Here is a 27,702-nt window from a genome sequence, read left to right on the forward strand (position 1 = left end):
GAAGTGTACCTATGATAAATATTACAGACCTCTACATGCTTTGTAAGTAGGAAAACCTGCAAAATCGGCAGTGTATCAAATACTTGTTCTCCCCACTGTATGCTGAGCACTTTTCCTTCACTCTGCGGTCCAACTCATCCCAAACCATCTACATTTGGTTGAAGTCGGGGGATTGTGGAGGCCAGGTCATCTGATGCAGCACTCCATCACTCTCCTTCTTGGTCAAATAGCCCTTACACAGCTTGGAGGTGTATTGGGTCATTGTCCTGTTGGAAAAACAAATGATAGTCCCACTAAGCCCAAACCAGATCGGATGGCGTTCCACTGCAGAATGCTGTGGTAGCTATGCTGGTTAAGTGTGAATTCTAAATAATTCACAGACAGTGTGACCAGCAAAGCATCCCCACACCATAACACCTCCTCCATGCTTTACGGTGGGAGATACACATGCAGAGTTAATCTGTTCACCCACACCGCGTCTCACAAAGACACAGCGGTTGGAACCAAAAATCTCAAATTTGGAAAAATTTCCACTGGTCTAATGTCCATTGTTTCTTGGCCCAAGCAAGTCTCTTCTTATTATTGGTGTCCTTTAGTAGTGGTTTCTTTGCAGAAATTCAACCATGAAGGCCTGATTCACACAGTCTCCTCTGAACAGTTGATGTTGAGATGTGTCTGTTACTTGAACTCTGTGAAGCATTTATTTGGGCTGCAATTTCTGAGGCTGGTAACTCTAATGAACTTATCCTCTGCAGCAGAGGTAACTCTGGTTCTTCCATTCCTGTGGCGGTCCTCATGAGAGCCAGTTTCATCATAGCGCTTGATGGTTTTTGTGACTTCACTTGAAGAAACGTTCAAAGTTCTTGATATTTTCCGTATTGACTGACCTTCATGTCTTAAAGTACTGATGGACTGTCATTTCTCTTTGCTTATTTGAGCTGTTCTTGCCATAATATAGACTTGGTCTTTTACCAAATATGGCTATCTTCTGTATACCCCCCTTCCTTGTCACAACACAACTGATTAGCTCAAACGCATTAAGAAGGAAAGAAATTCCACAAATTAACTTTTAAGAAGGCACACCTGTTAATTGAAATGCATTCCAGGTGACTACCTCATGAAGCTGGTTGAGAGAATGCCAAGAGTGTGCAAAGCTGTCATCAAGGCAAAGGGTGGCTGTTTAAAGAATCTCAAATATAAAATATATTTTGATTTGTTTAACACTTTTTTGGTTACTACATGATTCCATATGTGTTGTTTCATAGTTTTGATGTCTTCACTATTATTCTACAATGTAGAAAATAGTAAAAATAAAGAAAAACCCTTGAATGAGTAGGTGTTCTAAAACTTTTGACCGGTAATGTACATATCACCTCAATTACCTCGAATAACCTGTGCCCCCGCACATTGACTCTGTAGCGGTACCCCCTGTATATAGCCTCCCTACTGTTTTTATTTTATTTTACTGCTGCTCTTTAATTATTTTTTATTGTTAGTTTTTACTCATCTTTTTTTTACTTAACACATATTTTTCTTAAAACTGCGTTGTTGGTTAAGGGCTTGTAAGTAAGCATTTCACTGTAAGGTCTACACTTGTTGTATTCGGCGCATGTGGCAAATACAATTTGATTTGATTTGATATCTCAGAGCCATTTGCTTGCTAAAATTGAACCTGGTTGGTTAGCTACCTGCAGATTCATGCAGGGTAGTAAAGTCATGAGTTGGGATTATGGTTAATTGTTTAACTAGCTAGCTAATGTTAGCTGGCTGGCTCGCTAGCTAACGTTACGTGTATGACCTTATTATTCGTATCAACTACCTGCAGATTCATGCAGGGTAGTAACGTCATGAGTTGGGATTATGGTTCATTGTTTATCTAGCTAGCTACAGGTCTTAACAAAAGTCTCCACTATGCAAGTAATCATTTCGAGTGCGTTCGTAAATTCAGTTTGAGTATGCCAGAGTGCAGAATAACTGATACGTTTACGAACGCACAACACCCGTTGAATATGGCCAGTGTCAGTAAACGTCGGCAAAAAAAGCGTAATGAAATTGTTGCCAGCAGCACAGTTACAGTCACGAACGCTCTGGATAACATGAAAACAGCCTAACCAATGGCCTACAATGGTCAGTGGGTGTTCTCTCATTGAACCATAATGAACCATAATACCAATTTTGTGTCTGGAAGTAGCTAGCAAGCTAGCCAATGTTAGCCAGTCAGCTTGGGTGCTTGACTGCCGTTGTGAGATCAGAATGCTCAGATCAACCCTAGTCATCGGCCAGAGCGTCAAGTGTGCGCTCTGAGCGCTCCGAGAGCGAAACGAGATGGGTGGGGCTAAAGCTTAAGAGGGTGTGAACGATGCTGAATGGGTGTAGACAAAGAAGAGCTCTTCAGGAGGTACCAAAACATTCAAAGGCCATTTTCTCAAAAGTGAGATTACAAGTTTATCAACTTTCAAAGCAGAATTACTTTCCCATTGTTCCCTGAAGTGCAGTGTATGATATACCATTGTGTAGCTCTGTGCCTCTGCATTTATCCAATGTAAAAAAACACAATTTCAAATTTTGCTACATAAGACCGAATCAAGGCGGTCGGTCACATTTTGTTATGTTACAGCCTTATTCTAAAATGGATTAAATTGTTTTCCCCCTTCATCAATCTACACACAATACCCCATAATAACAAAGCAAAAACAGGTTTTTAGACATTTTAGCTAATTTATATTTTTTTACAAACTGAAATGACATTTACATAAGTATTCAGACCCTTTACTCAGTACTTTGTTGAAGCACCTTTGGCAGCGATTACAGCCTCGAGTCTTCTTGGGTATGAAGCTACAAGCCTGGCAAACCTGTATTTGGGGAGTTTCTCCCATTCTTCTCTGCAGATCCTCTCAAGAAGGTTGGATGAGTAGCGTCGCTGCACAGCTATTTCCAGGTTTCTCCAGAGATGTTCGATTGGGTTCAAGTCCGGGCTCTGGCTGGGCCACTCAAGGATATTCAGAGACTTGTCCCGAAGCCACTCCTGCGTTGTCTTGGCTGTGTGCTTAGGGTCGTTGTCCTGTTAGAAGGTGAACCTTCACCCGAGTCTGAGGTCCTGAGCACTCTGGAGCCGGTTTTCATCAAGGATCTCTCTGTACTTTGCTCCGTTCATCTTTCCCTCGATCCTGACTAGTCGCCCAGTCCCTGCCGCTGAAAGAAATCCCCACAGCATGATGCTGCCACCACAATGCTTCACCGTAGGGATGGTGCCAGGTTTCCTCCTGACGTGACGCTTGGCATTCAGGCCAAAGAGTTCAATCTTGGTTCCATCAGACCAGAGAATCTTGTTTCTCATGGTCTGAGAGTCCTTTAGGTGCCTTTTGGCAAACTCCAAGCGGGCTGTCATGTGGCTTTTACTGAGGAGTGGCTTCCGTCTGGCCATTCTACCATATAGGCCTGATTAGTGGAGTGCTGCAGAGATCGTTGTCCTTCTGGAAGGATCTCCCATCTCCACAGAAGAACTCTGGAGCTCTGTCAGAGTTACCATCGGGTTCTTGGTCACCTCCCTGACCAAGGCCCTTCTCCCCCGATTGCTCCGTTTGGCCAGGCGGCCAGCTCTAGGAAGAGTCTTGGTGGTTCCAAACTTCTTCCATTTAAGAATGATGGAGGCCACTGTGTTCTTGGGGATCTTCAATGCTGCATAAATGTTTTGGTACCTTTCCCCAGGTCTGTGCCTCAACACAATCCTGTCTCGGTGCTCTATGGACAATTCCTTCGACCTCATGGCTTGTTTTTTGCTCTGACATGCACTGTCAACTGTGGGACCTTTATATAGACAGGTGTGTGCCTTTCCAAATCATATCCAATCAAATTAATTTACCACAGGTGGACTCCAGTCAAGTTGTAGAAACATCTCAAGGATAATCAATGGAAACAGGATGCACCTGAGCTCAATTTCGAAGGGTCTGAATACTTATGTAAATAAGGTATTTCTAAAAACCTGTTTTTGCTTTGTCACTATGGGGTATTGTGTGTAGATTGATGAGGAAAACGTTTCATTTAATCAATTTTAGAATAAGGCTGTAACGCAACAAGATGTGGAAAAAGTCAAGGGGTCTGAATACTTTCCGAATGCACTGTATAGATGATGGTTTGGTTTCATATCATATTTAACCTATCTAGCTATATATGATGGTTTGGTTTGGTTTCATATCTAACCTAGCTAGCTATATATGATGGTTTGGTTTGGTTTCATATCTAACCTAGCTAGCTATATATGATGGTTTGATTTTGGGTTGAAACTTCCCCTGCTCCTTAGCAACAGGCATACAGCTAGACTTCCCCTGCTCCTTAGCAACAAGCATATACAGCTAGACTTCCCCTGCTCCTTAGCAACAGGTATACAGCTAGACTTCCCTTGCTCCTTAGCAACAGTCATACAACTAGACTTCCCCTGCTCCTTAGCAACAGGCATACAGCTAGACTTCCCCTGCTCATTAGCAGCAGGCATACAGCTAGACTTCCCCTGCTCCTTAGCAACAGGCATATAGTGTGTGTGTTTGTGTATCTCTTCCTCAGATGGATTTTAGTCCTCTCTCTCTCTCTCTCTCTCTCTCTGTAACCATCCTCCTCTGCCTAGTGTCCCTGTGCTCTTCTCATTCTGTCTTAGTTCCTCTCCTGTCTTTTCCATGTCATGTGACTGCAGTTTGAAGGAGAGAGGAAATAGATGTTCCTCCATGTGTTGTTTTGGTGGCTGGCCTGAGAATGGACCTGTAGCATTAGGGAATACAGGCACATTGGTGCTGTTTTACATCCAATTGAAACGTGTGTGTGACTCTGACCTGTGTAGCTACACGTGAGCAGTTGATAGTTTGTAACGAGTGACTAGTCAAGTATTGATCCCTTACTCTATTACTCAGAAATGGTTTGAATAGACACTCTCTTTTACACACACACACACACACACACACACACACACACACACACACACACACACACACACACACACACACACACACAGACAAACATACTCTCTCTTGCTTTTTCTCTCTCCTTGTTCCCTTGCCTGTGTGGCTGCGTCACAGTTACATAACCCTGTTGAGAGGCAGAAGTTCCAGAGGCCTGTATGTGAAGCAGGGGACCACGGTGGAGGCCTAGCCCCCCTCTTAGGGCCCTGTCTCTGGGCAATGACAGGAGGGCGGAGGGCAAGCCCTGGGGGTCCCCCAGCACTGGGGGTGAAGAGGGTTGGAGATGGATGGAGAGGGAAAGATGGATCAATGGAGAGAGAGAGATGAATGGATTGAGAGGGAGAGATGGATGGATGGAGACTGGAGAGGGAGATGGATGGAAAGAGAGAGATGGATGGATGGATGGATGGATGGATGGAGAGAGAGGAATGGATGGAGAATGGAGAGGGGATAGAGAAAGAGATATTGGATGGATGGAGAGGGAATGGATGGAGAGAGAGAGAGAGAGCGGGGATGGATGGAGAGAGATGGATGGAGAGAGAGAGCTGGATAGAGAATGGAGATGAGATGGAGAAAGAGAAATTAGATGGATGGATGGATGGATGGATGGATGGAGAGGGAATAGATAGAGAGATGGATGGATGGAGACTGGAGTGGGGATGGAGGAAGAGAGCAAGAGAAAGATGGATGGGTGCAGAGAGAGATGGATGGATGGAGACTGGAGAGGGGATGGATGGAGAGAGAGATGGATGGAGACTGGAGAGGGGATGGATGGAGAGAGAGATGGATGGATGGAGACTGGAGTGGGGATGGAGGGAGAGAGAGAGAGAAAGATGGATGGATGGATGCAGAGAGAGATGGATGGATCGAGACTAAAGAGGGGTTGGATGGAGAGAGGGGGATGGATAGAGAGAGAGATGGATCGAGACTGGAGAGGGGATGGATGGAGAGAGGGGGATGGATAGAGAGAGAGATGGATGGAGACTGGAGAGGGGATGGATGGAGAGAGGGATGGATGAAGAGAGATGGATGGATGGATAGACTGGAGAGGGGATGATGGAGAGAGATATAATGGATTGATGGATGATGGAGGGAAAGTGGATGGATGGAGAGAGAGGGGATAGACTGGAGAGGAGATGGATGGACTGGAGAGGGATGGATGGAAACTGGAGAGGGGATGAATGGATGGAAACTGGAGAGGGGATGGATGTGGTTTCCCTTGGCGTGGGAAGTAGAAGGGGGGGTTGAGTAATGCTGCTGTTGCTAAAGAGAGTGGTTGTTATGGACTACTGTCGCCAGGGAGAGGGGTGATGACAACAAAGGGAGGGGAGAGGATTTCTCTCTTTTTCTGTCTCATTTATTTATATTACCTTTTTGTTGTTTGTTTTACTCTCTGCTGTCTCTTTTCTGCATTTGCCTCCTTCCACTCTCTCTCTGCTCCTCTCTCTTTCTCATCTCTATTTATCTCCCTCTCTCTCAGGTGCTAGGCAACCAGCCTGGAACATTCCAGATGAGACGCCTGTTCTCTAGTTTGTGAAACATTAGGAGAGTAGATCTGATTGGTTAACACTGAGATGGGAGATGGCTCAGGTTGATTGACAGGTGTGGGCTGCTGTGGGACGGATCTGTCCTGTTATGTCGTGGCTCAACTTAGTTTAGGATTGTGTGTTTGTGTGTGTTTAGTGTGTGTGTGTGTGTGTGTGTGTGTGTGTGTGTAATGGTAACATTTGGTAAATGTTCTGAGCAGTGAGTTAAGCGGCCAAGGTTCAGTAGAGGCCCCCTGCGGTCTGCTCTGATATGGGACACACACAGTCCCCTTTCCCCTCTGAGACTCATAATAACAGATAGACTAAAGCTGCTGAGCCAATCAAAGCCATCAGAGGGAGCAGGGCTTAGGCCTCTCAGCCAATCAAAACCATCCTAGAACCACAGGCTAAACCCCTGCCTTTGAATTGAATGCCAGCTGCCATATTGGGATGTTATTATATTATGTGTGTGTATATAGGTGTGCACATGTTTTTTTAAATCTAATCCATCTCGCCAGATGAACTGATTCTCACCTGGTAACATAGAGAGGTCAATGAATAATGATCACATCCACCTTCTGCTCTGCATCTTGCATTTATCTGTTGTGGCTTTTAAAGTCCTTAATTGAAACAATAACAAAGCAGCCCCCCCCCCCTCTCTGTTTTGGTAAAAAAAAATTGGCCTGGAGAAGTGTAACCACTCTCAAATTCATAGACAGAGATGTGGACGCAAGGACTGACCATCTATGATATCAACAGAACAGTTTTAACCATGTTTGGAGCAGTGGAGGCCCCTCAGAGGAGGAATGGGAGGACCATCCTCCTCAGTGAATTTCATAAAAATATATACAGTTGAAGTCGGAAGTTTACATAAACTTAGGTTGGAGTCATTAAAACTCGTTTTTCAACCACTCCACAAATTTCTTGTTAACAAACTATAGTTTTGGCAAGTCGGTTAGGACATCTACTTTGTGCATGACACAAGTAATCTTTCCAACAATTCTTTGCAGACAGATTATTTCACTTATAATTCACTGTATCACAATTCCAGTGGGTCAGAAGTTTACATACACTAAGTTGACTGTGCCTTTAAACAGCTTGGAAAATTACAGAAAATGATGTAATGGCTTTAGAAGCTTCTGATAGGCTAATTGACATCATTTGAGTCAATTGGAGGTGTACCTGTGGATGTATTTCAAGGCCTACCTTCAAACTCAGTGACATCATGGGAAAATTAAAAGAAATCAGCCAAGACCTCAGAAAAAAAATTATAGACCTCCACAAGTCTGGTTCATCCTTGGGAGCAATTTCCAAACACCTGAAGGTACCACATTCTTCTGTACAAACAATAGTATGCAAGTATAAACACCATAGGACCACGCAGCCGTCATTCCGCTCAGGAAGGGGACACGTTCTGTCTCCTAGAGAAGAACGTACTTTGGTGTGAAAAGTGCAAATCAATCCCAGGACAACAGCAAAGGACCTTGTGAAGATGCTGGAGGAAACAGGTACAAAATTATCTATATCCACAGTAAAACTAGTCCTATATCGACATAACCTGAATGGCTGCTCAGCAAGGAAGAAGCCACTGCTCCAAAACCGCCATAGAAAAGCCAGACTACAGTTTGCAACTGCACATGGGGACAAAAATCATACTTTTTGGAGAAACGTCCTCTGGTCTGATGAAACAAAAATAGAACTGTTTGGCCACAATGACCATCGTTATGTTTGGAGGAAAAAGGGGGATGCTTGCAAGCCGAAGAACACCATCCCAACCGTGAAGCACGGGGGTGGCAGCATCATGCTGTGGGGGTGTTTTGCTGCAGGAGGGACTCGTGCACTTCACAAAATAGATGGCATCATGAGGAAGGAAAATTATGTGGATATATTGAAGCAACATCTCAAGACATCAGTCAGCAAGTTAAAGCTTGGTTGCAAATGGGTCTTCCAAATGGACAATGACCCCAAGCATACTTCCAAAGTTGTGGCAAAATGCTTTAAGGACAACAAAGTCAAGGTATTGGAGTGGCCATCACAAAGCCCTGACCTCCATCCTTTTGAAAATTTGTGGGCAGAACTAAAAAAGCGTGTGCGAGCAAGGAAGCTTACAAACCTGACTCAGTTACACCAGCTCTGTCAGGAGGAATGGGCCAAAATTCACCCAACTTATTGTGGGAAGCTTGTGGAAGGCTACCCGAAATGTTTGACCCAAGTTAAACAATTTAAAGGCAATGCTACCAAATACTAATTGAGTGTATGTAAACTTCTGACCTACTAGGAATGTGATGAAATAAATAAAAGCTGAAATAAATCATTCTCTCTACTATTATTCTGACATTTCACATTCTTAAAATAAAGTGGTGATCCTAACTGACATTTACTAGGATTAAATGTCAGGAATTGTGGAAAACTGAGTTTAAATGTATTTGGCTAAGGTGTATGTAAACTTCAGACTTCAACTGTGTATGTATATATATATATATATATATATATATATGTATTTTTTGTTGTTGATATAACTATACTAAATATATTCACGTCACCAAATAATTTATTAAAACACTGTTTTGCAATGAAGGTCTACAGTAGCCTCAACAGCACTCTGTAGGGTAGCACCATTGTGTAGCCGGAGGACAGCTAGCTTCTTTCCTCCTCTTGGTACATTGACTTCAATACAAAACCTAGGAGGCTCATGGTTCTCACCCACTTCCATAGACTTACACAGTAATTATTACAACTTCCGGAGGATGTCCTCCAACCTATCAGAGCTCTTGCAGCATGAACAGACATGTTGTCCACCCAATCAAAGGATCAGAGAATGAATCATGTACTGTAAAGCATAAGGTACAGCTAGCTGGCACTGCAGTGCATAAAATGTGGTGAGTAGTTGACTCAAAGAGAGAGAAAGACAATAGTTGAACAGTTTTCAGCAAATGTATTTCTTCAAAAATGAAGGAGAAGCGAGAGAGAGAGATTTCGTCTTTTTTTTCTTCACTTTCAGTTTCACTTACTTAGCTAGCAAATGCAGCTGGATAGTTTAGATACTCAAACACCCGGCTCAAACTGAGGGATGCTATGTTAGCTGGCTGGCTATGACTATCCAACACAACACTGGAACTTCCAAGTCAAGGTAAGCTTTTGGTTTTATTAATTTATTGGCACTGGGGACCGCCGGTGTAACTGCTTACTTACTATACACTGTAACGTTACTGTATGATTGTAGCGGGTTTACTAACGCATTAGTTCTATTAGCTATGTTGACCAGGATGTTACTTTAGCTAATATGGGGACAACGATGTAGGCTGTGTGTAGCGGTTATGACATGGTTTGGTTTGGAAAAGTTTTTTTCGCCTGGTCACGTACAGCTGATGTGTTGTTCATTGAAGTCCACAAACGAAGGGAAAAGGTGAGAGGGAATACAAAGTGGCTGCTATGAAAGTGAACTGTGTTTATGGGTGTATTCATTCCGCCGATTCTGTTGAAAAACGTTTCTTAAACAGAAGCAAACGAAACGAGGATAAAAAAATACAAACTCTCGTTTGCAACTGTTGGACTAATGATTACACCCTAGATAAGCTAGATGCAGGCAAGAGTGTGCAAGGCATTATTGAATGTGTCATTGTCTGACTGTCTGTCATCTAAAAATATTATCTCGACCTGTGTGCACCTACGTTGTAAACTTTCATTCATAGGCTAGGATGTAGCAACCTCATGATGGGTATTGGGAAAATGATAGTATGATGTAGTAGCCCAAACCTATCGTGGTCCTCTGTAGCTCAGCTGGTAGAGCACGGCGCTTGTAACGCCAAGGTAGTGGGTTCGATCCCCGGGACCACCCATACACACAAAAAAAGGTATGCACGCGTGACTGTAAGTCGCTTTGGATAAAAGCGTCTGCTAAATGGCATATTATTATTATTATTATTTGAGCTGGGTGAATGGAATATGAATGACAGTCATCCAACAAGCTGTAATAGAAATAAGGCCATGCTCATGAGATAAAAATCGGCACTGACCGCAACTGGTTTGGAGGCTATATAGTGTGTGTTTACATTTACATCGTTTACAAACATTGGATTAAAACAAGCTTCTATTTTGGGTTCTGATGGCGTACGACCGTTGAAATAAGCTTATGAGGCATAAGTTATATGCTTCAGTAGTCAATGGGTATAATTAATTTATAAGTCAAAAAATGGATGTAGCAACGAATGGTTCTAGCTTTAAACTCTGTTACCAAGGCAATCCCATGACCAAAATGAAACCAACATTCTGGCCATCATTCCCCCACGTTCAACTGCGGTTGTGTGTGTGTAATCCAATCAAGGCAGCTGGAACCTAAAAGAACAACATTCATTGTTTAAGGAAGACCCCTCTTGTTTTACCACACACACACACACACACACACACACACACAGACACAGCCTCTTCACACATATAGTTTCACTAAGCTTTAGACTGCAGGGAGTTCCCTCACCCTCCTGTAACATTCCTTATCTCTTTGCCATGCTGGACGAGACGGGGTCAAAGGTGACTCTGTCTGAGGTAGACCCTCACAAACCCACAATGTAGCGCACTGTTCTCAATACCAGAAACGTGTCTGTCTGTCTGTGTGTGTGTGTGTGTGTGTGTGTGTGTGTCAGTTTGGGTGCGTCATTCTACCTGCGTCAGTCAGTGTGTGCGCACACGTGTGTGTGTGTGTGTGTGTGCACTTTCGAGCGCGTGTGTTTGTGTGTGACACAGTAGGGAACATCCTCCAGCTGTGCTTCCATTTGCTATTGATAGCTCTGCGAAGGCAGTCACTCTGAGAGGTGTGTGTGTGTGTGTGTGTGTGTGTGTGTGTGTGTCTGAGTTCAGGTGCGCCTGCGCGCTTCAGCAAACAAGTACTCTTTGAGAGGTGTGTGTGTGTGTGTGTGTGTCTGAGTTCAGGTTGGTTTTCACGCTTCAGCAAACAAAGGAAAGGAAAGGTGCTCAACAACAATGACACAAATGAAGAGAATGACTTACCAAGAAAAACTTCCAGAAGGACTAATTCCAGGTCAAAAGTAGTTGGAACACTCAACAAAAAAGGCAGAGATGTATTTATTTTTGCTCACTTTAATCCATTCTACAGGATGTGAACATGTTTCTATGTCAAGCTGACGTCTTCCTCAGAGTGACCTGACCATTGCACATAGCTCCTATTTATAGGCTAGTGGCTCATTGAGACACAACAATGTATCAAAATTATAATGATAATATGTTTGTGGTGCTACATTTAATGATGCTTTGGGTTTTGTATTCTTTACCTGTTCATTTCAGCATATATAGTATATGACATTTGTGGTGTTACATTTAATGAAGCGTTGGGTTTTGAAATAGAAATAGAGACAGAAATACTCCTCAGCACTCCTCAGGTTTTGTATTCTTTACCTGTTCTCGGGTGGTAAAGGGCTTGGTATTGGTCGTATTGTCACAATGTACACAGTGGCCACACTTGTAACTGCCTTTGGGCGGGCCTGGGAGCCAAGTGTCACGCCTCTTGGGTATCTGCATGCTGTGCATAAAGGAATCGGCTAGATTGCACGGTGAAAACAAATGTGAGGGGGCAATGTTGTGAACTCTCATAGATTTTGATCACTTTTGAGGATGTTCCAGTGTTTCAATACAATGGATTTAACGCGACACATGGACTGTACTCTGGAAAAACACGAACGTGTGGGCGTTTTGTCCTGGTTTCTATTAGTGCCAGTGAGTAGGCTTTGATGTTCAGTCTCTCTAGCACGGGTATAGGCCAGTTCAATGACACTCTTATCATACCCGCATTGCAGGAACCTGGTGCGCATATCATTAGCTTTGCGCTCGAAATACATGTCTGTACCAATGGAGGCTCATCAGAGGAGGAAGGGGAGGACCATCCTCCTCAGTGAATGTCATAAAAATGTTCATCGTAAAACATTTTTAAAAGTTATCCTTTTTAGATAAAACTATACTAAATATATTCACGTCACAAAATAATTTTATTAAAACACACTGTTTTGCAATTAAGGTTTACAGTAGCCTCAACAGCACTCTGTAGGGTAGCAATGTGGTGTAGCCGGAGGACAGCTAGCTTCCGTCCACCTCTGGGTACATTGATTTCAATACAAAACCTAGGAGGCTCATGGTTCTCACCCCCTTCCATTGACTTACACAGTAGTTATGACAACTTCCGGAGGATGTCCTCCAACCTATCAGAGCTCTTGCAGCATGAACTGACATGTTGTCCACCCAACCAAAGGACCAGAGAATGAATCCAGTACTGAAAGCATAAGCTAGCTAGCACTGCAGTGCATAAAATGTGGTGAGTAGTTAACTTAAAGAGAGAGAAAGACAATAGTTGAACAAATTAATTTCTTCCAAAATGAAAGAGAAGCAAGAGAGAGGTAGAGAGAGATTTTGTCATTTTTTTTCACTTTCAGTTTCACTTACTTAGCTAGCAAATGCAGCTAGCTAGTTTAGCCTACTCAAACACCCTGCTCAAACATAGTTAGCATGTTAGCTAGCTGGCTATGACTATCCAACACAACACTGGAACTCTTCCAAGTCAAGGTAAGCTTTTGGTTTTACTAATTTATTGCCACCTGGGCCCGCTGGTGTAACTTCTAAACTGCTAACTGATTTTTTTTCCACCTTTATTTAACCAGGTAAGCCAGTTGAGAACAAGTTCTCATTTACAACTGCGACCTGGCCAAGATAAAGCAAAGCAGTGTGATAAAAACAACAAGAACACAGTTACATATGGGATAAACAAAGCGTACAGTCAAGAACACAATAGAAAATCTATATACAGTGTGTGCAAATGTAGTACGTTATGGAGGTAAGGCAATAAATAGGCCATAGTGCAAAATAATTACAATTTAGTATTAACACTGGAGTGATAGATGTGCAGAAGATGATGTGCAAATAGAGATACTGGGGTGCAAATGAGCAAAATAAATAACAATATGGGGATGAGGTAGTTGGGTGGGCTAATTACAGATGGGCTGTGTACAGGTGCAGTGATCGGTAAGCTGCTCTGACAACTGATGCTTAAAAGATAGTGAGGGAGATAAGAGTCTCCAGCTTCAGAGATTTTTGCAGTTCGTTCCAGTCATTGGCAGCAGAGAACTGGAAGGAATGGCGGCCAAAGGAGGTGTTGGCTTTGGGGATGACCAGTGAGATATACCTGCTGGAGTGCATACTACAGGTGGGTGTTGCTATGGTGACCAATGAGCTAAGATAAGGCGGGGATTTGCATAGCAATGATTTATAGATGACCTGGAGCCAGTGGGTTTGGCGACTAATATGTAGTGAGGGCCAGCCAACGAGAGCGTACAGGTTACAATGGTGGGTAGTATATGGGGCTTTGGTGACAAAATGGATGGCACTGTGATAGACTACATCCAATTTGCTATTTTGTAAATGACATCGCCAAGGTCAAGGATCGGTAGGATAGTCAGTTTTACGAGGGCATGTTTGGCAGCATGAGTGCAGGAGGCTTTGTTGCGAAATAGGAAGCCGATTCTAGATTTAACTTTGGATTGGAGATGCTTAATGTGAGTCTGGAAGGAGAGTTTACGGTCTAACCAGACACCTAGGTATTTGTAGTTGTCCACATATTTTAAGTCAGACCCGCCGAGAGTAGTGATTCTAGTCGAGCGGGCGGGTGCAAGCAGCGTTCGATTGAAGAGCATGCATTTAGTTTTACTAGCGTTTAAGAGCAGTTGGAGGCTACTGAAGGAGTGTTGTATGGCATTGAAGCTCGTTTGAGAGTATTGGTCTTCACAAAGTTCGCTGCTTCAGTCTTCTGAGATATTTTTGTCAGATGTTACTATGGTATACTGAAGTATAATTACAAGCATTCCATAAGTGTCAAAGGCTTTTATTGACAATTACATTAAGTTTATGCAAAGAGTCAATATTTGCAGTGTTGACCCTTCTTTTTGAAGACCTCTGCAATCCGCCCTGGCATGCTGTCAATTAACTTCTGGGATACATCCTGACAGATGGCAGCCCATTCTTGCATAATCAATGCTTGGAGTTTGTCAGAATTTGTGGGTTTTTGTTTGTCCACCTGCCTCTTGAGGATCGACCACAAGTTCTCAATGGGATTAAGGTCTGGGGAGTTTCCTGGCCATGGACCCAAAATGTCGATGTTTTGTTCCCCAAGCCACTTAGTTATCACTTTTGCCTTATGGCAAGGTGCTCCATCATGCTGGAAAAGGCATTGTTCTTGGATGGTTGGGAGAAGTTGCTCTCGGAGGATGTGTTGGTACCATTCTTTATTCATGGCTGTGTTCTTAGGCAAAATTGTGAGTGAGCCCACTCCCTTGGCTGAGAAGCAACCCCACACATGAATGGTCTCAGGATGCTTTACTGTTGGCATGACACAGGACTGATGGTAGCGCTCACCTTGTCTTCTCAGGACAAGGTGTTTTCCGGATGCCCCAAACAATCGGAAAGGGGATTCATCAGAGAAAATGACTTTACCCCAGTCCTCAGCAGTCCAATCCCTGTACCTTTTGCAGAACATCAGTCTGTCCCTGATGTTTTTCCTGGAGAGAAGTGGCTTCTTTGCTGCCCTTCTTGACACCAGGCCATCCTCCAAAAGTCTTCGCCTCACTGTGCGTGCAGATGCACTCACACCTGCCTGCTGCCATTCCTGAGCAAGCTCTGCCCTGGTGGTGCCCCGATCCCGCAGCTGAATCAACTTTAGGAGACAGCGCTTGCTGGACTTTCTTGGGCGCCCTGACGCCTTCTTCACAACAATTGAACCTCTCTCCTTTAAGTTCTTGATGATCCGATAAATGGTTGATTTAGGTGCCATCTTACTAGCAGCAATATCTTTGCCTGTGAAGCCCTTTTTTGTGCAAAGCAATGATGACAGCACATGTTTCCTTGCAGGTAACCATGGTTAACAGAGGAAGAACAATGATTTCAAGCACCACCCTCCTTTTAAAGCTTCCAGTCTGTTATTCTAACTCAATCAGCATGACAGAGTGATCTCAAGCCTTGTCCTCGTCAACACTCTCACCTGTGTTAACGAGAGAATCACTGACATGATGGCAGCTGGTCCTTTTGTGGCAAGGCTGAAATGCAGTGGAAATTTTTTTTTGTGGATTAAGTTCATTTTCATGGCAAAGAGGGACTTTGCAATTAATTGCAATTCATCTGATCACTCTTCATGACATTCTGGAGTATATGCAAATTGCCATCATCAAAACTGAGGCAGCAGACTTTGTGAAAATTAGTATTTGTGTCATTCTCAAAATTTTGATCACAACTGTAGTAGCCTAAACCTATTGATATTACGTTGAACTGGGTGAATGGAATATGAATGACGTCATCCAATATGCTGTAATAGAAATAAGGCCATGCTCATAAAAACTAAATAATAATCATCCTCCGTCATCTTAAACGGCACTGACCGCCATTGGTCTGTACTACAGTTAGGTCGGAGTATTAGGAGTTGACCCACCAGTGTGTTGTGCTTAAGGTGTACCTGGTGGTAACTGTCTGCACGTAAAAGTGTATTCCTACTTTTGTGGATTGTAAGATCCAATAAGTATTTTTTCTCCTGACTTCTCTCTGCTGTGAATTTGAGATTTGGGTAAAATAATGTAATATATGAAATTAACTCTGAGAGGAGAGCGTCAGTAACATTCCATACCAGTAGGATGTCGTCTATGTATCTTTAACCCAAGGGCGACATTCTGGAAATATGGGTTTTTCTGGACATCATAAATGAAGGTCTCCTCCCAGTGTTCCATCAATAAATGTGAGTACGGTAGTTAGGAGCGAATGCAGCTCCAATCGCTGTACACTGAATCTGTTGGTAGAAACTGCCCGCATATGGGAAGTAATTTGATGTGAGGGCTTTATCAGTGAGAGACAGAATAAAGTTAGACGGAGGTAGGATAGGCCTGTGTCACGCGGGATATTAGTGTAGAGAGACTGAACGTCAAGTGGAACCAAGATGCTTTCGGTGTCGCATCTATAGTTATTGATTGTCTTAAGCACATCCCTGGTATCTCCTAAAAAGGCTGGCAATGCTAGAACAAATTTAGAGATGAAGAAATCAACATACTGAGAAAGGGGTTCAATAGGGCTGCAGTTACCTGATACTATGGGATGGAAAGGAGATTTATCCATACTTTTATGTATTTTGGGTTAGCCATAATAAACAGGCTGGGTATGGCATATTCTCAGTTTCCGTGATCTAACCCTCAGAAAGAGCGTTATCAATGAAGCTATCTATATCATTTTTCTTTCTGCCTGTGGGGGAGGGACCTAGAGCTTGGTATCAGAGTTGAGCATAGACCTCACTATCCCTGCTTAATACCACAATAGACCCTCACTTATCAGCATTTTTTATCACAATGTCTGGATTGTCTTTCAGTTCCTTCAAAGCATTTTGTTCTTCCTTACTGAGATTAGCTTCTTGTTTAGGGGTATTGCGGGCTAATTTAGCAAAATCAGCATACTGTAGGTGACTTGCATTAGCATAAGGCACAAAACTCGACTTCTTTTTGAAAGTCGTTAGTTCTCTCACATACCAGATGCATTATAGTTTCTAAAAACTGCATTGCCATTACACAATGGTTGCCTAGTAGCACAGAATAAATTATTTAAATGTAATTGGTGAACAAATTTGAAAGTGTCAACTTTTTAATGCAAAAGAGTCCATCTTATTAGAAGGGGAGAAGGAGAGTCCTTTACTCAGGACTGACACTTGGGCATCAGTGAAAGGCCCTGGTGATTATGTTGATCACCCAAAGATCATGTTGCATTTCCAACTGGACCTCCTCAGGTGGGCTGGGGGTGTACTTCCTGTTCATACTATGTCAGCTTGACATGACAAAACTGATTTCATTTCGGCCTATATCAAGCTGACATGAAAGCGTGCGTGCGTGCATGTGTCAGGATATCCTAGGGTAATGGACTGGACAGTCACCAGCTGTCCACTGGACAACATGCCAAGTGTTGCCTAGCTGAACTCACCTCAGGTCTCTGTCTAGCATCTCTTTGTCGCTCTCTTTCTCCCCCCTCTTTTTCTTGCTCACTCTTTCTCTCTCTTTCGCTCTCTCTCTGTCTCTCTCTCTCTCTGTCGCTCTCTCTCTGTCTCTCTCTCTCTGTCTCTCTCTCTCTGTCTCTCTCTGTCTCTCTCTCTCTCTCTGTCTCTCTCTCTCTCTCTGTCTCTCTCTCTCTCTCTCGCTCTCTTTCTCTCTCTCTCTCTGTCTCTCTCTGTCTCTCTCTCTCTCTCTCTGTCTCTCTCTCTCTCTCTGTCTCTCTCTCTCTCTCTGTCTCTCTCTCTCTCTCTCCCTCTCTCTCTCATACACAGTAAATTACTTGCTACTATGCAGTGACAGGGCACTGTCACCTTCCTCAGGCTAGGGACACAAGAATGCTCCCCTGCTGAGCCTTGTGGGAGATCCAGATGCCCAGGTATAAATTTGGAATTGTGGGATGTTATTGTGTGGTTATTATTAGGTCACAGTGGGTAGGCAGGGGACACGGAGCGGGAAAATATTAACCTTGTGTGTTTGAGCCTCCAGCTATCTGGTATTTAGGGTATTTCGGGAGTCTGGTTTGCCTGTTGCACTGGTTAATAACAGATTTATAGAACTAAGTTCCCCGTTAGTCAACTCCAACGGGGACAGCTAGTTTTCCTGGGGTCCGACAAATAATAACACAACCTGGACCTGAACCCATAAAGAGAAAGCAGAGTTGACAGTGGCCAGTTGGCCATGAACAACTCCCTATGGGAAGAACCCTTGAGAGGAACCAGACCAGATCTGTCAGGCTGGGTGGAGGTAGAGAACACATAAAGTTGAAGTCGGATGTTTACATACACCTTAGCCAAATACATTTAAACTCAGTTTTTCACAATTCATGACATCTAATACTAGTAAAAATTCCCTGTCTTAGGTCAGTTAGGATCACCACTTTAATTTTAAGAATGTGAAATGTCAGAATAATAGTAGAGAGAATTATTTATTTCAGCTTTTATTTCTTTCATCACATTCCCAGTGGTCAGAAGTTTACATACACTCAATTAATATTTGGTAGCATTGCCTTTAAATTGTTTAACTTGGGTCAAACGTTTCGGGTAGCCTTCCACAAGCTTCCCACAATAAGTTGGGTGAATTTTGGCCCATTCCTCCTGACAGAGCTGGTGTAACTGAGTCAAGTTTGTAGGCCTCCTTGCTCGCACACACTTTTTCAGTTCTGCCCACACATTTTCTATAGGATTGAGGTCAGGGCTTTGTGATGGCCACTCCAATACCTTGACTTTGTTGTCCTTAAGCCATTTTTACACAACTTTGGAAGTATGCTTGGAGTCATTGTCCATTTGGAAGACCCATTTGCGACCAAGCTTTAACTTCCTGACTGATGTCTTGAGATGTTGCTTCAATATATCCACATAATTTTCCTTCCTCATGATGCCATCTATTTTGTGAAGTGCACCAATTCCTCCTGCAGCAAAGCACCCCCACAGCATGATGCTGCCACCCCAGTGCTTCACGGTTGGGATGGTGTTCTTCGGCTTGCAAGCATCCCTCTTTTTCCTCCAAACTTAACGATGGTCATTATGGCCAAACAGTTCTATTTTTGTTTCATCAGACCAGAGGACAGTTCTCCAAAAAGTACGATCTTTGTCCCCATGGGCAGTTGCAAACTGTAGTCTATTTTTTGATGGCAGTTTTGGAGCAGTGGCATCTTCCTTGCTGAGCGGCCTTTCAGGTTATGTCGATATTGGTCTCGTTTTACTGTGGATATAGATACGTTTGTACCCGTTTCCTCCAACATCTTCACAAGGTCCTTTGCTGTTGTTCTGGGATTGATTTGCACTTTTCGCACCAAAGTACGTTCATCTCTAGGAGACAGAACGCGTCTCCTTCCTGAGTGGTATGACGGCTGCATGGTCCCATGGTGTTTATACTTGCGTACTATTGTTTGTACAGATGAACGTGGTACCTTCAGGCGTTTGGAAATTGCTCCCAAGGATGAACCAGACTTGTGGAGGTCTACAACATTTTTTTCTGAGGTCTTGGCTGATTTCTTTTGATTTTCCCATGATGTCAAGCAAAGAGGCACTGAGTTTGAAGGTAGGCCTTGAAATACATCCACAGGTACACCTCCAATTGACTCAAATTATGTCAATTAGCCTATCAGAAGCTTCTAAAGCCATGACATCGTTTTCTGGAATTTTCCAAGCTGTTTAAAGGCACAGTCAACTTAGAGTATGTAAACATCTGACCCACTGGAATTGTGATACAGTGAATTATAAGTGAAATAATCTGTCTGTAAACAATTGTTGGAAAAATTACTTATGTCATGCACAAAGTAGATGTCCTAACCGACTTGCCAAAACTAAAGTTTGTTGACAAGAAATTTGTGGAGTGGTTGAAAAACAAGTTTTAATGACTCCAACCTAAGTGTATGTAAACTTCCGACTTCAACTGTAGTTGTTATGTCATGTCTGTTCTAGTGTGTTCTGGAATGAATGACTCAGTCATGTTTTGTTCTGGGGAAGTATATAATAATGTATTGTCCTCCTATACCATTAATCTTCTGTAAAGAGTCAGTGGAGGCAGTCTGAACACTATGGCTCGGCTCAGCTCTGATCCTGTGTCTGTCTGTGTGTTTGTGAACCCTGTGACAGAGCAGTGGTCTGCTGGTCAGACAGTTCTTCCCTGTGGGTTCTAGGGGCAGAGATGTTCCCTGCCTGCCTAAGAGGAAGCTCCAGTGATTAGTGACTAACGTTAGCGCCAGAATGGAACACTGAAAAACTCTAGAGAGCCAGCAGAAAACCTGGTAACTGTTGCCGCGGGGGGCTAAGATGGAGGATGCTGCTGGTGGAGGAATGGAGGACGTGTGTGTGTGTGTGTGGGAGAGAGGCAGAGTTAGTCTCGTTAGCCACCTGGGGGCTGGTTGGGTTGGCCTGACACATCCCATCTTGCCCTTCTCTATCTCGCTCTCTCACTTTCTCTCAGATTCAGAGAAGCTTTATTAGCATGAATGACAAAGCCACTGTTGCTAAAGCAAAGTGAGATAATGACATCTTTCTTCTCTCGCTCTCTCTCTCTCTCTCTCTCTCTCTCTCTCTCTCTCTCTGTGTCTCTCTCTTTGTCGACTAGACTTAATGCATTTCATTCAGTGATTCATTCATTGATAGACTAACTTCTCTGAAGCATATTTCCACTGTCTCTGTTAGTCTTGTTCCATCAGGGCCAGATTTATCCTGTTGCGCTGCTTGACAATCTACAGGTACACAGAGGAAGATAGAGAAAATAGACAGAGGTTTGGGGGAAAGGAAGCTGGCGAGAACAGAGCGTTAGGAATCTGAGCATAATACTCTCTGGGGATTTGTGTGTGTGTGACAGCCCAGTGTATAGCATGTGTAGAGCGTGACTGCTGGTAGTTTGGCGTGTTAGTCGTGATAAGGCACGAGTCTCTTCTGGGCGGCAGGTAGCTTAGTGGTTAAGAGCGTTGTGCCAGTAACCGAAAGGTCGCTGGTTCTAATCCCCGAGCCGACTAGGTGAAAAATCTGTCGATGTGCCCTTGAGCAAGGCACTTAACCCTAATTGCTAATGTAAGTCGCTCTGGATAAGAATGTCTGCTAAATGACTAAAATGTAAATGTATTTTCTTCATGTCTTAGCCTTTGAGCCATAAAGCCTTTGACAAGCTTGTATCTCCTCTGTAGGATACACAGACACACACACACACACACACACACACACACTGGTATTTTTCCCAGTGTACAGATTCCAACCTAACCATGTAAACAGGAAACCCTTATTTTGATGACAGTCGAGCCAAATTGTGTTTGTGTTATGCAGTAGCACTCACAGTGTTGTCTCCCCCTGCAGGATATGAGAAGACATGTCGTGATGACCCTCCTGGACACTGAGCAGTCTTATGTGGAGTCGCTCCGGACACTCATACAGGTAATACAACACACTCACACACACACACACACTCACACACACACACTCACAGGAACCCCCAGTGCTAACAGATGGTTGAAGTTGCAATGTCTTAATGTTAAATGAATCCTGCTAAAGCCCCTCTCCTCACCCCTCTCACCACCTCATTCAGACAAGCAGTCTCCCTACCCAGACCCAACCCTCACCCCACAACTCCACAACCCCATTCCACTCCACCCCCACCCCACAACTCCACAACCCCATTCCACTCCACCCCCACCCCACAACTCCACAACCCCATTCCACTCCACCCTCACCCCACAACTCCACAACCCCATTCCACCCCCCACCCTCACCCCACAACTCCACAACCCCATTCCACTCCACCCCCCACCCCACAACTCCACAACCCCATTCCACCCCACCCCCACCCCACAACTCCACAACCCCATTCCACTCCACAACTCCACAACCCCATTCCACTCCACCCCCACCCCACAACTCCACAATCCCATTCCACTCCACCCCCCACCCCACAACTCCACAACCCCATTCCACTCCACCCCCCCACTCCACAACCCCACTCCACCCCCCACCCCACAACTCCACAACTCCACAACCCCACTCCACTCCACCCCCACCCCACAACCCCTATTGTCTCTTAGATAGACTCCCTTCGTCCCTCTCTACCGTACCTCCCCACAACCCCTCTCACTGAGACAGGCCAACCCTATCCCCAACCTCCCCTCGACACAAACCCCAACCACGAACAGATACCCCCCACCTTAAATAACCCCAGCCCCCCTTACACACAGATAGTATTTTCCGTTCAGCCCCTCTCATAGAGGAATTTACACTCGCTCTCTTCAGCCCCTCTGCTCTTTAATGATACAGTTCTTTATGGAAGAGATGTTCAGCCTCTGCTCTTTGATGATACAGTTCTTTATGGAAGAGATGTTCAGCCTCTCTGCTCTTTGATGATACAGTTCTTTATGGAAGAGATGTTCAGCCCCTCTGCTCTTTGATGATACAGTTCTTTATGGAAGAGATGTTCAGCCTCTCTGCTCTTTGATGATACAGTTCTTTATGGATGAGATGTTCAGCCCCTCTGCTCTTTGATTATACAGTTCTTTATGGGAGAGATGTTCAGCCTCTGGTCTTTGATGATACAGTTCTTTATGGAAGAGATGTTCAGCCTCTCTGCTCTTTGATGATACAGTTCTTTATGGAAGAGATGTTCAGCCTCTCTGCTCTTTGATGATACAGTTCTTTATGGAAGAGATGTTCAGCCTCTCTGCTCTTTGATGATACAGTTCTTTATGGAAGAGATGTTCAGCCGCTCTGCTCTTTGATGATAGTTATTTATGGAAGAGATGTTCAGCCGCTCTGCTCTTTGATGATACAGTTCTTTATGGAAGATGTTCAGCCGCTCTGCTCTTTGATGATACAGTTCTTTATGGAAGATGTTCATCCTCTCTGCTCTTTGATGATACAGTTCTTTATGGAAGAGATGTTCAGCCTCTCTGCTCTTTGATGATACAGTTCTTTATGGAAGAGATGTTCAGCCTCTGCTCTTTGATGATATCGTTCTTTATGGAAGAGATGTTCAGCCTCTCTGCTCTTTGATGATATAGTTATTTATGGAAGAGATGTTCAGCCTCTCTACTCTCTGATGATACAGTTCTTTATGGAAAAGATTTTCAGCCTCTCTGCTCTTTTTTAATGATACCGTTCTTTATGGAAGAGATGTTCAGCCTCTCTGCTCTCTGTTGATACAGTTATTTATGGAAGAGATGTTCAGCCTCTCTGCTCTTTAATGATACAGTTCTTTATGGAAGAGATGTTCAGCCCCTCTGCTCTTTGATTATACAGTTCTTTATGGGAGAGATGTTCAGCCCCTCTGCTCTTTGATTATACAGTTCTTTATGGAAGAGATGTTCAGCCTCTCTGCTCTTTGATGATAGTTATTTATGGAAGAGATGTTCAGCCGCTCTGCTCTTTGATGATACAGTTCTTTATGGAAGAGATGTTCAGCCTCTGGTCTTTGATGATACAGTTCTTTATTGAAGATGTTCATCCTCTCTGCTCTTTGATGATACAGTTCTTTATGGAAGAGATGTTCAGCCTCTGCTCTTTGATGATACAGTTCTTTATGGAAGAGATGTTCAGCCTCTCTGCTCTTTAATTATACAGTTATTTATGGAAGAGATGTTCAGCCGCTCTGCTCTTTGATGATACAGTTCTTTATGGAAGATGTTCAGCCTCTCTGCTCTTTGATGATACAGTTCTTTATGGAAGAGATGTTCAGCCTCTCTGCTCTTTGATTATACAGTTATTTATGGAAGAGATGTTCAGCCTCTGCTCTTTGATGATATCGTTCTTTATGGAAGAGATGTTCAGCCTCTCTGCTCTTTGATGATATAGTTATTTATGGAAGAGATGTTCAGCCTCTCTACTCTCTGATGATACAGTTCTTTATGGAAAAGATGTTCAGCCTCTCTGCTCTTTTTTAATGATACCGTTCTTTATGGAAGAGATGTTCAGCCTCTCTGCTCTCTGATGATACAGTTATTTATGGAAGAGATGTTCAGCCTCTCTGCTCTCTGATGATACAGTTCTTTATGGAAGAGATGTTCAGCCGCTCTGCTCTTTGATGATACAGTTCTTTATGGAAGAGATGTTCAGCCTCTGGTCTTTGATGATACAGTTCTTTATTGAAGATGTTCATCCTCTCTGCTCTTTGATGATACAGTTCTTTATGGAAGAGATGTTCAGCCTCTGCTCTTTGATGATACAGTTCTTTATGGAAGAGATGTTCAGCCTCTCTGCTCTTTAATTATACAGTTATTTATGGAAGAGATGTTCAGCCGCTCTGCTCTTTGATGATACAGTTCTTTATGGAAGATGTTCAGCCTCTCTGCTCTTTGATGATACAGTTCTTTATGGAAGAGATGTTCAGCCTCTCTGCTCTTTGATTATACAGTTATTTATGGAAGAGATGTTCAGCCTCTGCTCTTTGATGATATCGTTCTTTATGGAAGAGATGTTCAGCCTCTCTGCTCTTTGATGATATAGTTATTTATGGAAGAGATGTTCAGCCTCTCTACTCTCTGATGATACAGTTCTTTATGGAAAAGATGTTCAGCCTCTCTGCTCTTTTTTAATGATACCGTTCTTTATGGAAGAGATGTTCAGCCTCTCTGCTCTCTGATGATACAGTTATTTATGGAAGAGATGTTCAGCCTCTCTGCTCTCTGATGATACAGTTCTTTATGGAAGAGATGTTCAGCCTCTGCTCTTTAATGATACAGTTCTTTATGGAAAAGATGTTCAGCTTCTCTGCTCTTTTTTAATGATACCGTTCTTTATGGATGAGATGTTCAGCTTCTCTGCTCTTTGATGATACAGTTCTTTATGGAAGAGATGTTCAGCCCCTGGTCTTTGATGATACAGTTCTTTATGGAAGAGATGTTCAGCCTCTGCTCTTTGATGATACAGTTCTTTATGGAAGAGATGTTCAGCCTCTCTGTTCTTTTTTTTTTAATGATACCGTTCTTTATGGAAGAGATGTTCAGACAGTAGAAGCTGATAGAGAAGAAAGAAGACGTGGGTGAGAGACGAGTGGACAGTTAAGAGTTTAAAGAGGGGGAAGAGAGGCTTGGGAGAGGAGAGAGAGGGAAAAGAGGCTTGGGAGAGGGAGAGAGAGGGGAAAGAGAGGTTTGGGAGAGGGGGAAGAGAGGTTTGGGAGAGGGAGAGGAGAGAGAGAGAGGGGGAAGAGAGGCATGGGAGGGGGAAGAGGGGAAGGAGAGGGGGAAGAGGGGCTTGGGAGAGGGAGAGGAGAGAGGGGTAAGAGAGGCTTGGGAGGGGAAAGAGAGGGGGAAGAGAGGCTTGAGAGGGGGAAGAGGGGAAGGAGAGGGGGAAGAGGGGCTTGGGAGGGGGAAGAGCGGCTTGGGAGGGGGAAGAGAGGCTTGGGAGGGGGAAGAAAGGCTTGGGAGGGGAAAGAGAGGGGGAAGAGAGGAGAGAGGGGGAAGAGAGGCTTGGGAGGGGAAAGAGAGGGGGAAGAGAGGCTTGGGGGGGGAAAGAGAGGGGGAAGAGAGGCTTGGGAGGGGAAAGAAAGGCTTGGGAGGGGAAAGAGAGGGGGAAGAGAAAAGAGAGGGGGAAGAGAGGCTTGGGAGGGGAAAGAGAGGGGGAAGAGAGGCTTGGGAGGGGGAAGAGAGGGGGAAGAGAGGCTTGGGAGGGGGAAGAGAGGCTTGGGAGGGGAAAGAGAGGGGGAAGAGAGGCTTGGGAGGGGAAAGAGAGGGGGAAGAGAGGCTTGGGAGGGGGAAGAGAGGCTTGGGAGGGGAAAGAGAGGCAGTATGTTGAACTGCAGCCACAGTAAGCCCAGGTGCCATGTAGTCAAAACAGAATGAGAAGCGTGTGTGAGACACACCATCGATCAGGCACCCTCTGAACAGACCCCAAACACACACTCACACTGTATTAATAAACAATGCATTACATTTACATTTTACATTTTAGTCATTTAGCAGACGCTCTTAACCAGAGCGACTTACAGGAGCAATTAGGGTCAAGTGCCTTGCTCAAGGGCACATTAACGTCATTTAGCAGACGCTCTTAGCCAGAGCGACTCACAAATTGGTACGTTCACCCTATAGCCAGTGGGATAACCACTTTACAATTTGGGGGGGTTAGAAGGATTACTTTATCCTATCCCAGGTATTCCTTAAAGAGGTGGGGTTTCAAATGTCTCCGGAAGGTGGTGAGTGACTCCGCTGTCCTGGCGTCGTGAGGGAGCTTGTTCCACCATTGGGGTGCCAGAGCAGCGAACAGTTTTGACTGGGCTGAGGGGGGAGCTATGCTTCCGCAGAGGAAGGGAGCCAGCAGGCCAGAGGTGGATGAACGCAATGCCCTCGTTTGGGTGTAGGGACTGATCAGAGCCTGAAGGTACAGAGGTGCCGTTCCCCTCACTGCTCCATAGGCAAGCACCATGGTCTTGTAGCGGATGCGAGCTTCAACTGGAAGCCAGTGGAGTGTGCGGAGGAGGGGGGTGACGTGAGAGAACTTGGGAAGGTTGAACACCAGACGGGCTGCGGCATTCTGGATGAGTTGTAGGGGTTTAATGGCACAGGCAGGGAGGCCAGCCAACAGCGAGTTGCAGTAGTCCAGACGGGAGATGACAAGTGCCTGGATTAGGACCTGTGCCGCTTCTTGTGTAAGGCAGGGTCGTACTCTCCGAATGTTGTAGAGCATGAACCTGCAGGAGCGGGTCACCGCCTTGATGTTGGCGGAGAACGACAGGGTGTTGTCCAGGGTCACGCCTAGGCTCTTCGCACTCTGGGAGGAGGACACAGCGGAGTTGTCAACCGTGATGGCGAGATCATGGAACGGGCAGTCCTTCCCCGGGAGGAAGAGCAGCTCCGTCTTGCCAGGGGTTCAGCTTGAGGTGGTGATCCGTCATCCATACTGATATGTCTGCCAGACATGCAGAGATGCGATTCGCCACCTGGTTATCAGAAGGGGGAAAGGAGAAGATTAGTTGTGTATCGTCAGCGTAGCAATGATATGAAAGGCCATGTGAGGATATGACAGAGCCAAGTGACTTGGTGTATAGGGAGAAAAGGAGAGGGCCTAGAACTGAGCCCTGGGGGACACCAGTGGTGAGAGCGCGTGGTGCGGAGACAGCTTCTCGCCACGCCACTTGGTAGGAGCGACCGGTCAGGTAGGACGCAATCCAGGAGTGAGCCGCGCCGGAGATGCCCAGCTCGGAGAGGGTGGAGAGGAGGATCTGATGGTTCACAGTATCAAAGGCAGCAGACAGGTCTAGAAGGACAAGAGCAGAGGAGAGAGAGTTAGCTTTAGCAGTGCGGAGAGTCTCCGTGACACAGAGAAGAGCAGTCTCAGTTGAATGACCAGTCCTGAAACCTGATTGGTTTGGATCAAGAAGGTCATTCTGAGAGAGATAGCAAGAGAGTTGGCTAAAGACGGCACGCTCAATAGTTTTGGAAAGAAAAGAAAGAAGGGATACTGGTCTGTAGTTGTTGACATCAGTGGGGTCGAGTGTTGGTTTTTTGAGAAGGGGAGCAACTCTCGCTCTCTTGAAGACGGAAGGGACATGACCAGCGGTCAAGGATGAGTTGATCAGCGAGGTGAGGTAGGGGAGAAGGTCACCGGAGATGGTCTGGAGAAGAGAGGAGGGGATGGGGTCAAGCGGGCAGGTTGTTGGGCGGCCTGCAGTCACAAGTCGCAGGATTTTATCTGGAGAGAGAGGGGAGAAAGAAGTCAGAGCATAGGGTAGGGC

General features: G+C 44.6%; 1 protein-coding gene across 1 annotated transcript in view; it reads left to right on the top strand.

The window, feature by feature from the left end:
- The window catches only part of LOC121566925 (rho guanine nucleotide exchange factor 17), a 115,680-nt gene that overhangs the window by 59,989 nt on the left and 27,989 nt on the right, over positions 1-27,702 (top strand). The window contains exon 2 of the mRNA XM_041876848.2: positions 21,348-21,425. Within this exon, the coding sequence (XP_041732782.1) occupies positions 21,348-21,425 (78 nt within the window). The remainder of the gene's footprint in view (positions 1-21,347; positions 21,426-27,702) is intronic.

The sequence above is a fragment of the Coregonus clupeaformis genome, chromosome 5 (genome assembly GCF_020615455.1).
Source record: "Coregonus clupeaformis isolate EN_2021a chromosome 5, ASM2061545v1, whole genome shotgun sequence".
Classification (NCBI taxonomy): domain Eukaryota; kingdom Metazoa; phylum Chordata; class Actinopteri; order Salmoniformes; family Salmonidae; genus Coregonus; species Coregonus clupeaformis.